The sequence below is a fragment of the Lepisosteus oculatus genome, chromosome 13, assembly GCF_040954835.1.
Source record: "Lepisosteus oculatus isolate fLepOcu1 chromosome 13, fLepOcu1.hap2, whole genome shotgun sequence".
Taxonomy (NCBI): domain Eukaryota; kingdom Metazoa; phylum Chordata; class Actinopteri; order Semionotiformes; family Lepisosteidae; genus Lepisosteus; species Lepisosteus oculatus.
Window position 1 is genome coordinate 12,519,677 of NC_090708.1, and position 12,487 is coordinate 12,532,163.

Genomic DNA, 12,487 nt, shown 5'->3' on the forward strand with positions numbered 1-12,487 from the left:
ACAATACTTATTCTTTCTGTTTGATTAATGAGCCTTACAATTATGTATTACAATTATGTATTGAATGCTTTGTACCATATTTAATGTATTGAAAGAGTTTAAATTAGAATGCAGTACAAATGGGGCAACCACTGCTTTTTCTTCTTTTGTTGCTGAGGACTGACAGACCGGCATCTCAGTGGTCCTCCCTGATCTGCAGACCTGCTTCAGCTGGCTTTGATACCTCATGCCTGGCTTTAACTGGCAAACAGGAGGTTTCCATGGCTGCATGTAGGGCAGGGAGTGTAAACCCTGCTTTTTTTCTTGGCTTAAACCTTGTGTGCCCCTGGCACTGAAGCCCCTTTGCATTAAAACTAAAGGGCTGGGAGCCAGTGTAAAGAGTTGGGCTGATTAGTTCTGGGAAATGGTGCAGCACAAAACTGGGTAGAGTTATATGCTGAGGAACAGTTTAAATTAGATGACTGATGATAAGCATGGAATCCATTCAGACTCATATTCTCAGACTCCGAGGCTGAATTCAGTTTGCACCATCCATATCCACAGGGTGGAATTCTGTCACTTGTACAATTCTTACAACAGAGCCAGCATTGAGCTTTTACTTCATTTTTGGCACACCATGCCAATTCAAAATGCAAGACATGTAATGTGAGCCACATATTAGGCTTTTGTAAGGCAAGGTGTATCAACCATGATATATAGTGAAGAAAATGGATGATTGATGTTGGTTTGATCAGCACACAGTATATATAAAGTCACTCTGTACAAATGTTCTGTAGGAGACTGTTGTCATTCAGCAGTCATTTAGTGTGTCTACATTTTGTCTTAAGACTCCTGATTGTGTGCCTTGGCTAGGTCCAAAAAATAATCAACACAACAGAAATTGTCTGAATGCAACTCAGTTTATTTGTCATATGTGCAAATGAAATGAAATGCTTAAATGAAATTAACTCTAATGTATATATAATGTTTTAATTATTCTCAGGGGACAATGAAAATGTCACCTGAAAGAGAGCAAGATAAAACTAGAAAACCTTAAGCAGATTTGAAGGCTTCTAAGCAGGTCTCTATCAACTGACTTTAGCAGTGCAATTGAACTGCGAGCAAAAAAAAAAGAAAACTTGAATGAATTATAAGCCTTTCATTGGACTTGAGCGTATGACAAATAAACTGAACTGTACGGATACCTGCCAAGCTTGGAGTTCTTTGGCCAAATGGTTTTTGAACAAGAACACTTAGCACTACTGGGCATATTGCCAAGGAAGAGAAGAGCTGTTCTGGGATTAAAAAGTGTCCCTGCAAGGTGTGAGTCCGAAGCAGGTTTTAGTGAGATGAAATCTGCCAAGTTTCATGTCAACTAACGTTAGCGGTTCCTAAGATGGGGGTAGTTTGGAGTTTGAGGAAAACAGCAGTCAGGATATCATTTTGGTTTAAGCAGAAGGAGGGTTACCTGCTTTGGAGTTAATTTATCTAACAGATTTTGATGAATGTACAGGATGCATTTTTCCAAGAGAGCGATGACCCAGTTTAGCTATATAAAGAGACGTTGAAACCTGTGAAGTGCAGTCTGAAGCATTTCTCGGTGCAATGAAACATCCAAATTTTCAGGTAAATCTGCACAGAAGCAGTTCTGTGGTTTTGGGATAAAAATAGTGGTTAGGTGGTCATTGTAGTTTATGCAGGAACTCTATTTTACCATTATATTAATCGTTGTCATTACAGTGAGACAATATGCACCATGTTTGGAGTTAATATGACAAACAGCCAATGAGGAGTAGTTTGTGTAAGGCTGGTGATGAAAATTATTGCACCCACTTGTGAGGTGAAAATCAGGGGGAAGCTTTAGATTTTCATTTAATCTGTTTCCAAGGCAGCAGCATTTTGAGTTTTCAGAACAAAATGGCTGTAATGTGGCCATCTTGGTATATGCAGGAATGACAATGTGTCCGATGCCAATGTTGATCAAGTTTGAATTCTGTCAGTGCAGGGGCTTGTAAGAAGGTTCTCAAATACCCAGGTCAGGAAACCATTACTTTGAATGGTGCATCTTTCATACTGTATCTGCTTAGGGTGATATTACTAGGCTAATCAGTCTTCAGAATTGGGAAGAAAAAAACATCTGTACAATCACTGTCAGAACATCCGAGAGATATGATATCTTATAGAAGGGAACGTTGTGCTTTTCTTTGTTGTTATACTGCAGCAGTCTGACTGTAGCAGACAGGGGTTTGATGAATTGTTTATTGGTTTGTGACTAGCTAATATGTTTTTGTTACATGCACAAAAACACAAGAACATTTAAAATATTTTGTCATATTATTATTGTATGATGAAACATTTTAAACATGATTTTACTTTAAATAATGTTAACTGTTGTGATGAACAGCTTATTACTGTACATTAAACGTGTTACATTTCCGTCTGAATCCACAGATGGTTTTTTTTTCCCCTAAATTGATTTTTATAATGTTCTGTTAAAGTGTCCCTTTTTGCTGAGCTTCCTTTGCTTTTAACTGCAATGTGATCCGAGCAATATAAGCTGAACGCTCTCTGGACTGGTGGTGCGGTTCATGATTGTGATTGTTAGAAATGAAAATAGCTTCTTTTCAGGCACCTCTGGGCATCAGTGTTTAAGTTAGAGCTAGGCTGAGTGTTACATAGTTGGACATTTGGATATCGATCCACAGCAGTGTTTTGTCTGTGCAGAAGAATCTTAAAATAACACTGCATCTCTAAGTCCTAAATCTGTTTTGTAGCTCTATCCCAGTGTCTGATAGACATGATTTGATTTTTTGCAAATGTCAAAATGCATTAAATGCATCTGTGTTATACTGAGTCGCTCTGGGTCTACAGTATATAACCTGAGTTACAGGGCAGAAGGGTATATAATGGAAAACAAATGGACCTTCTCTGGATAGACTTCTTATGGATGTTCTGGACATTTTCTAAAATGAGTTTTACCTTTTGTTGTTTATCATAACAGAAGCTGGTGTTGTGTACAGTGACAAGATATTTTATTCTTTAAAAGCTAAATTAGAGTTTTGCCCATCTGATCTAATTGACAGGCTTTTGTATAGGGAGAACGTTGGAATAAATCCCTGATTTTAGGAAATAAAAATATCAACAGTGAAAAAGAAGTCAGTGCTTAATTCAATAAGGAAGATGGTAGGATTTAACAGATTCACCTTGATTTATGACCACTCATATTTTCAGCACCCTACTAACACTGTATTGAAAGCAGCATCAATGGATATTTTGCTAAAAAGACCTAAATTTCCTTTGCTTTGTCATCCTTACTGCTGCCTGCTTTCACTGTCTCTTCCAAAGTGTTCGTGAATGACTCTCTAAAAGTCCACAGTGGATTTAAGTAGAGTTTCTCTTTCTGGTTAGCATCTGTTAATTGGCCTCTCGATTTTTTGCCTTGTTTTTGGGATTTATTTCTTGCCACCTGTCTTTTTTTCTTTTTTTTTTCTTCTCTTTCCTTTCCCCCTCTTTTCTCTGGAATCTTTCCGTTTCTCTCGCCTCCTCCACCTCCCTGGCTTCCCCCACTCCCATCCGAACCCCCCCCCCCCCCCACTCCCCATTCCTCTGACAGACTTATCCGATTTCAAGAACAATAACAATAATCGCCAAGCTGTCAATCAAAGGGGTGATCTCTCCACAGTGACCAATGCCATGACGGGGATGAGTCCCTCCCCCTCTCTCTCCGCCCTGTCCAGCCGAGCTGGCTCCATCAACAGCCTGCACGACCGCATCATGTTCAGCCCCGGTAGCGAGGAGGCCATCGAGAGGCTCAAGGTCAGTTTCAGAGGGCTTCCGACAGAGGGTGCCCATGTCGGTCTTTTAAACCGTTGAATTGATTTTCACACCCTCCGATTTTTCCATTTTTTTCCCTGGGTGTTCACTTTTTAGAAGGTTTGCTTTTTAAAGTAAGCCCTTGCCTTGAATTTTGGGCAGCCCCACGAGACGACAGTACACCGGGAGCTGGAGGTTAAGAAGTCGATTCAGTTGTTCGGTCTGTTTGAATCCCTTCTCCTAACTCAAGTTCACACGTTCAGGGGGAAATATAGACGAAACGTTCAAAGGGAAAGGTTGCAATGTCTCAATCTCATACAATCCTGTGGTAAGTATGCGTCAGGTTAACTGTCCCTGCCAGGCTGGTAGGGGCATCAAGGACAGAGGCAGTCTTCCAATGAAGGAGAAGGATTCAGGCCAAACAGCAAGGACACGAATCAGTGAGCGCCAATTAGCGTAGTGTTGTACCGAGAACATAGGTGAAAGTGCGTTTGCAGAGCAGGTTTGCAAAAAACATATGAGAGTCATTGTATGTGTACAGCATGTGCTACCTTTAGGAGTCATGAAGAATAACCATCTTACTTTGTGGGGTTTTGTTGTATTTTCTATGGCTCCTCATTGACTCCTGTTCTGTTCTTCTTCTTTAATCCTCAAGTGTTCTTTGGAGTCTTTGTATGCAGAACATAAATGAATCATTATACTGTACTTCATATGCTCTTGAGATGAACACTAATGAACATTAAAGTAATTATTCATCCACAAAGCATGCATATATCTTACAGCGGTTCCATCAACAGCCCGCAGATAGTAAAAACCTTATCAGACAGAAATCGGTTCATTGCTTGCCTTTTTTTATTAACATCAAAAGCAGGACTGTATCATGGGTATTGCATTAGGAATCACATGAGGTACCCTTCTGTGCCAGCATTGTGGACTTTGATCTCTTCTCGATGTAAGAGGCCGTTCTTGTTCCATCAGGAAACTGAGAAAATCATTGCTGAGCTCAATGAAACTTGGGAAGAGAAGCTGCGTCGGACAGAAGCTATTCGAATGGAGAGGTGAGGCGGTCCTACACAGATCTGAGCAAGAAAATCCCCCTGTAGAGAAACTGCTGCTAGCCTTCTGTTGTGTAAGACGTCTTCCTCTTTAGGTGGCTTCTTACACATAGGCAAACAAACAAATTTGTTTAGTGATTAAATTCTGAGCTCCAGATTATTTGGTTTTGTACCAGGGCCCCTTTGTAAGCCTTCAACACCGATTTGCACTCCACTAACAGTGATCATTTCTGTGATGTGCAGTACTGCTGAAAACTTTCTTGCTCTGACAAAAGCAGGGACTGCATTTGTTGTGGGAGCTGATCCACTTACATCCTGAACAAAAAACATTGGTCCTGGGCCATTGAGTGTCTAGCTGGCAAACAACTAAGATGGGCTGTGTGACCCCTTGTTTGTAATGTGACCCAGACCTTTTCCAGGTGCTTTTTGTACTGACAGTTAAAACTACCGACTTGTTCTTGTGGCAGTAGCTCAGTGCTATACCCTGAGTGACTGTTAAGCCGGTCATATGGTGACCATAGTCTGCAAATCTTATCAATTCAACCACCACCCAGTTTTTAGGTAAAAAAGGTGGTATTTCCCCTTTTATTGAAATCTGCATCATAAGCTTGTTGTGGGCCAGCTATCTTTTCCTTCTTGCAAGTGCTGTGGAGCTCAGTTTGCAAAATAATGCATTTGCTGGATTCCTAACGGGGAGTGTTGATTTCACCAGAGAGGCTTTGCTGGCAGAGATGGGCGTGGCCATGCGGGAGGATGGTGGCACTGTGGGTGTGTTCTCCCCAAAGAAGGTAACAGCAAAATTCTCCCTTGCTTAGGATCTGTTTGTCTACGAGGGAATAAAGTTCCAAATATAATTTTCTGTGGTTTTTAAATATTATCTGCAGTATTCACAATGGACACAATGTGTAAAATATATTTAGCACCCCATTTACACTTCCTGACATGGTGTACACACTAAATATCTGGTTGTATATTAAGACACAATTGCTTCCTCTGTCAGACCCATGTGAAATATTTAATGAGCCATATCACACTTGTACCAACAGCCTAAACAGAGGTGCCCAGAGTTATAGCTGCTCATTTTATTTTACCGGGGAACTCTAAAAACTCAGTACTTGGTGTTTATTGTGTGGGACAAAAAAAAGAAACAAGCACATAACAAAAGAAACAGATTTCTTTTTCATGGTGAATGTGCTTCTGTTTGAATAAGTGCAGTTTATCTCTCTGATGTGTACATGCAGTTCCAAACTTTACATTTAGTACATATGGTTTTAACATGTTAATCTATGTTTTACTTTTGTTATTCATATACAAGCATACTGTACATTTGTATTTGTACTTTCAACATGCCAGATACTGGTGTGTCTGCATTTTTAATACAATATTTAAGAATAAAGCAAGAATAAAGTTCTTTTTCCTATTGGTTTATTTTAAAGCCTGCACCGAGAAAACCTCAGCCAGTATTTATTGATACAGTTGGGCTGTTTTCCCCCAATGAGGTTTGTTACAATGAAACACTTTTCATTGCTCTCTCTGAGTGTACCACTTTATTTACTGTGAGTTTCCATTCAAATTCTCTTTCCAGCTGGCACCTTGCTTTCTATTTTAAACTATATACGTATATATATTCATTAAATATACAGAGAATGGTTTGTTCCATGAATTAAAGTTAATTAATGGACCCTAGTGGTTGTTCTGGTGCTAACCTTTCGGATGAGTTCAATGTATTGGAGGGTCAACACCAGCCTGTAGGACTAGGAAACTGTGGTATTATCATAGGGAATCTGCTCAATCACCTGCTGTCACTAAAGGGGTGCTGCCGACATGCCAGGTAAAAATAACACAGATGAGTTGACAATAATTGTCACACAGAATGTGTTTATAGTCATTATTCTAGGCTGGTGCAGGAAGGGGGAGAACCACCGTATGCTCATAAATAATTAACTGATCCACACTGGGTGTTATCAAAGGAGGAAAATTACTGCTGAAAGGCCAATACAAAATGGTACTAGATGTGTTGAATTGCTTATGTCTTGAGGTTAAGCACTTTGTTTTACGTAAAAGTGCTTATGGTCTTGAGGTTAAAGCACCACTGAGATACTTTATCACCTGTACATTTCTGTATGGTCTGCTAAGGGCTGAAGGATCTTGCTAAATGTGGTGAAGGCAGTGTTGTGTTTAATTTAGAAGGCATTATAGAAGCAGAGTGAGAGATCATACTACATAAACAGGTTTTGATCTTATCTTATCTTATGGGAGTTTTCAGATTAAATGAACAGTTATAAAAGTCAACTGGTGCAAAGATGAACATTTAAAGAATAGAACATTAAAAGTATGTCCATAAAGTTTAATGCTTTAATGAGGACATCATGACAAGAAACAGTAAGGTTCCAAGAATTCAAACGACACGCTGATCTCCCCTTTGTCAGCAAGACTGTATGGCTTTGTTCCTTCACTCTCTCGTCTTACTCCCCTGTCCATCTCTGATTGGATTGCTGTGACCCTGGAATGCTGTTCTTGTTCCTGTCTTGATAACAATACTGGGAAACAAGATTTTTGTACTGCCATGTATTGCTTAAGAGAAGATATGTATTACAGTTTGGTAATCAGTTTCATTGCATTCCATAAGATTCTTATTATAGGCACAGGCATTTTAGCATATAGACTCTCATTCAAAATTGAGAAAGTGATTTTATAAAAGAGCTTTTTTAGGACCCCTCAATCACTATGTATATATCGATCTTCAACTTTCACAAAAGGAATAGATTCCATTTGTTGTTCTGTGATTTGGGATTCTTACCTGTGGAAATAAACAACATCACCTGTGTTTCAGACCCCTCACCTGGTGAACCTTAATGAAGATCCTCTTATGTCAGAGTGTCTTCTGTACTACATCAAAGATGGGATCACAAGGTAAGTTTTCTTGATTATCATACTGCATACCTGATACATTGACAGCTATTGGTAATTCTCTTTCAACCTATCTTGTTATAACCCATTTTCAGCAAAACCCTGTTAAAGGAGAGTTTTTAAAATAAAGCCAGTTTACAAGAAACAACCAAATGAGCTGGATGGGCTGAGTGTGATTTTCAGCCTTTCTTCTGTAGTTTAAAAGTGGGCTTTTTCTGAAACCACATCGTTCCTCATTCCTCTGTTATTTGGACAGGGTGGGCCGTGAAGATGCTAGCAGCCGCCAAGACATTGTTCTGAGTGGGCACTTCATCAAAGATGAGCACTGCACCTTCACCAGTACTACCAACAACCTTGGAGAAGGTAGGATATCAGCGCAACAATGCATGACCATTCCATTGTTAGCAAATGAAATAAATCTCATAATTCCATGGGTGTTCAAACAAGCTTTCATAGGACATTAAGTAGCATGGTTTATGATTAGCTATGGAGAAGGCCCGATCTTTACTCATGAAGTTTTTCTTGTCAAATGTTTTTAAATGGTTGCTCATGACTGTCCTTTCTCTGGTCATAGTCGTGGTGATTCTCGAGCCTTGTGAGGAGTCAGAGACCTATGTCAATGGAAAGAGGGTCACTGAACCTACCATACTCCGATCAGGTTGGTGAATCTTTATTTTTCTGAAACCCTGTGAAGTTAACAGACTCTCCTGAACTATCTCTGAAACACTGGATTGTTGATCGCAGCTAATAACTTCCTTTCATTTCCCAATCCTGCAGGGAACCGTATAATCATGGGGAAGAGTCATGTCTTCCGCTTCAACCATCCAGAGCAGGCCAGGCAGGAGAGGGAACGCACTCCCTGCGCCGAGACCCCGGCTGAGCCTGTGGACTGGGCCTTTGCACAGAGAGAGCTGCTGGAGAAGCAGGGCATCGACATGAAACAGGAAATGGAACAGAGGTAATAGGACAGGGAATCAGAAGAATGTAAGGAGGGAAAGAAGGCGCTCAAAGGAGAAGAAAGAGGAAAGAGATCAGAGAAAAGATTGAAAGGAGAAAGAGGGAGAAGGATATGGTTCAAGGGAAGGATAAAGTTTATCTATAGAGAAGGGAGGGTCAAGGTTTGCTAGAGTTGGAAGAGCAAGCTGGCCACTTTGCAAGGTTTCTTAGTGCAGACATTGGTGGCCAGCCCTGCACTGGTTATTACAGTATCAGCACAGAGGCTGAATTTTGGGAAAGTGACTGAATTAGATCTCAGTAGCTGTTAGAACAAGAATGTCCTCTGAGGTGATTCTCTGTCAATGTCTCCTCAGGCTGCAGGAGCTGGAGGACCAGTATCGCAGGGAGCGAGAGGAAGCCAACAACCTCCTGGAGCAGCAGAGACTGGTAAGGATCTCTGGAATATCAAACTGATTAATTCTGTTCTACCTGTCCGATAAGGCAGACATGAGCAATGTGAGACCTGATCTGATACATACAGTATACAGTATGTGCCAAATGGAAATTTTAAAAGCAAAGCAGGTCACGGTAATGATTGTGATTTCATCACTCAGGATTATGAAAGTAAGCTGGAGGCCCTTCAGAAGCAGGTGGACTCCTGCTGTTACCCCCTGGAGACCACTGAGGAGGAGGAAGAGCCAGAAGAGGAAGGTAAGAGAGCACATACAGTCTTACCATGCTGACAACCAGCAATTCATGGACTTATGAATGTGTAGACCAAGATACCGAAGGTCATAGCCTGATGCTTTGTCCATCTTTGCATTGCCAAGAAGATTAGGTTCATCAATGTGCAGGGAACTATGTGTGAAAATAAGCTTGTAGAGAAGATGGAAATAAAAAAAAAGCTTTCAAATTATGATACAGGTTTTATTGAAAAATCCTGAAGGAGTTTGAATTGAAATACTTTGTGGCCAGTAGTTGCTGGTGGGTGCTGGAAAAGCTGTGACTGCTGTGCGGTCTTGCCTGCAGTGCAATGGACAGAGCGAGAGATGGAGTTGGCGCTGTGGGCTTTCCGCAAATGGAGGTGCTACCAGTTCACATCCCTGAGGGACCTTCTCTGGGGCAATGCCATTTTCCTAAAGGAGGCCAACGCCATCAGCGTGGAACTGAAGAAAAAGGTGAGCCCAGGGCCACGTTCGTAGGGAACGCATGAAGATTTGTCCTCATCCCATCTCCTATCTGTATGCTGATGAAAAACATAAACTGCTGTTGCAGTGAAGTTAAACGTTTTAGGCTAAATGGTAATGGTGTACATCCCTAAAATTCCTAATTTAAAACATGAAGCCCTTTTAATGTAAGGGCTTGATCAGTAAAAGAATCTGCGTGAACTAAATATTTGTGGGCCACTTAAGGGGATCGTTGACGAACTCATATAAGCAATATTTAATTGAATGTCCCGGATGACTCGTTTGGAAATTGAGCAGTCTTGTATTACACGTGTTGAGCAAACAAAAGATTTTTGTCCTTTTTTTTAATATCCTAATCCTTACATTTCATTTGTCAAACAGGTTCAGTTCCAATTTGTGCTTCTGACCGACACCCTGTACTCGCCACTCCCGCCTGACCTCCTGCCCCCCGACGCAGCCAAAGACCGGGAGAAGCGGCCCTTTCCGCGCACCATTGTGGCTGTGGAGGTTCAGGACCAGAAGAACGGGGCGACTCACTACTGGACTCTGGAGAAACTCAGGTAAAAGACTCTCTTTTCATATGGTCATTTTACGGATGGTTTATGAATTCATAATATGTGTTTGTCCCCACAAGCAAAGGCAAACAAATAACCAGCTGTTGGAGAAGTAACCTAACAAACGTTGCTTATTAGCTAAGAAACTACAGATATTGAAAATTCCTCAGTTTAATGCAGAGCCTCATCGAACATTACTCTGATGCCCTAGAAAGAAGCTGGCTCAGGTAATGCTCTAAAGTACATAAGAAAGAGAAATACGTTTAGCCAGGATGTGGAGAGATATTTGGTTTTAGTTCTCTAGGGATGCAACGTGTGAGATGAGTTGAATCAGTGACAGAAACGCACTATCCCCCACGGTGTCCTTAATTACAGCAGTGTTATAGAGAGTTTTATCACCTGTATACAGCCATGGTCATTCTAATTTATGACCACAAATGGATGCTTATGAGGGACTTACTGTATGTCCCACTTATGGCCCAGTGGCTATTCCTGATAATGTTATCCCTGCCTTTCAGCTATTCATACAACAGCAGGTGTGTTTAAAATTCACTCAAGCCAGGTCAGGAGTAGTGACTCCAGGCCAGAGTCAGAGTTCTAAAATTCTATGTCGTCTCCTCTTTGGCCTTGACTTTCTTAAGTCCCATACCAAGTCCCAAGAAAACTGTTGGGTTTAGACTTTGTGACATCTTAAATAAGGGGCAACGTGTTTCCTTAACAAATTTGACATTAAAACATTGATGCAGAGCACAATAGTGACACCGGGCTTCTCTTCTCAAGAACTAAACTTGATACTTTCTTCCAGATCATGAACAGCCAACCCCATAAGATCCTGTTCTGTTATTTTATACGTGTTTGCCTGTAGGCAGAGGCTTGACCTGATGCGGGAGATGTATGACCATGCAGCCGAGGTGCCCACCAGTGCCATTGAAGACTGTGATAATGTGCTGACAGGCGGAGATCCTTTCTATGACAGATTCCCCTGGTTCCGTCTGGTGGGCAGGTGAGTGCCGTCGCAGGGGACAGAGGCCTGCAGGGACACTGCCACATCGTAACAGTCATACTGGAATGGCTTCCTTTGGTGGCGTTTTAGCAATTTTAGCAAACCTCGTCTAGAAAAAAACAAAGCAATTCCACATCGATTTCAAATATACAGCATGAATAACTCCTTAACTCGATTTGGTGCTGTTTTTTGTACTTCCAATGTGCCTTTAAATGTGATTCACTCTAATTTGCACTAATAAAGCCCTTTTGCCAGCTAACCTGAGACACAAGAATGTTGAAGAGAAGAGAAAAGGTGACATTTTTCAAGTCACACAGAAGCAGAAAGCACCCAACTCAATGTCCTGAAAATGATTAGGAAGGTTTTATTTGTCAAAGAAGAAAATACTGTTGTCTCAGCCGTACTGAGCATTCTGAGAAAGAAGATGAAGGGGTTGAGTGGTTTTGTTGGCACAAACCTTTTCTACAGCCACTTCGGCAATATATTTGAGCTAGATTTTCACATCACTAAACATAGTTTACTGACAAGATCTGCACGCTACGATGAAGGCATATACATATTTCATGATCACTGCTCTCTTTCAGCAGTGAACGTATTACCTGTGGGAAATTCACAATTCCACAGAAAGATATTTTTTGGGGGAGACTGTTCTTGCTCATTCTAACACCCTAAAGATTTTCTGAGAGGCTGGGGAGTGCATTCTATCAATCTGTTAATATTGTGACTTGTGATGCTGTGCATTTACAGCATGGTTTTCAAAAGGTAATAAATGGCTTTATTTTGTTTGCCTGTAATCAAACACCAATTACTCAATGCATCATACACATCATTGACAATCTTCCAGTTTTTTTTACAGTATTCTTAAAGTAGCTAAGACGATCTCACATAGCTTCCTTTTGAAAATCATGCTGTAGCTGTGAATTCACCAAATCAAGTAGAGAAAAAAACAAAACAAATACTGCCTATTGATCAGCATGTCCATCGTTAACCTTTTATCTTTCCCCCTTATGATACATGGGATAAAACAGTGCCTTGTATTTCTGTGATCAT

The 12,487-nt window shown here is 40.8% G+C and overlaps 1 protein-coding gene across 22 annotated transcripts in view; it reads left to right on the top strand.

Annotated features, from left to right (window-relative positions):
* kif1aa (kinesin family member 1Aa) overlaps positions 1-12,487 on the top strand; it is a 90,192-nt gene that overhangs the window by 37,868 nt on the left and 39,837 nt on the right. For 14 of the 22 annotated variants that reach the window (XM_015361203.2, XM_015361204.2, XM_015361206.2 and 11 more), the window contains 12 exons: positions 3,593-3,795; positions 4,771-4,850; positions 5,560-5,635; positions 7,681-7,760; positions 8,014-8,120; positions 8,332-8,415; positions 8,535-8,715; positions 9,068-9,140; positions 9,308-9,404; positions 9,723-9,871; positions 10,262-10,440; positions 11,300-11,437. In XM_015361203.2, the coding sequence (XP_015216689.2) occupies positions 3,593-3,795; positions 4,771-4,850; positions 5,560-5,635; positions 7,681-7,760; positions 8,014-8,120; positions 8,332-8,415; positions 8,535-8,715; positions 9,068-9,140; positions 9,308-9,404; positions 9,723-9,871; positions 10,262-10,440; positions 11,300-11,437 (1,447 nt within the window). The remainder of the gene's footprint in view (positions 1-3,592; positions 3,796-4,770; positions 4,851-5,559; positions 5,636-7,680; positions 7,761-8,013; positions 8,121-8,331; positions 8,416-8,534; positions 8,716-9,067; positions 9,141-9,307; positions 9,405-9,722; positions 9,872-10,261; positions 10,441-11,299; positions 11,438-12,487) is intronic. The other 8 variants (XM_015361210.2, XM_015361211.2, XM_069197790.1 and 5 more) reach the window with 1 other exon arrangement.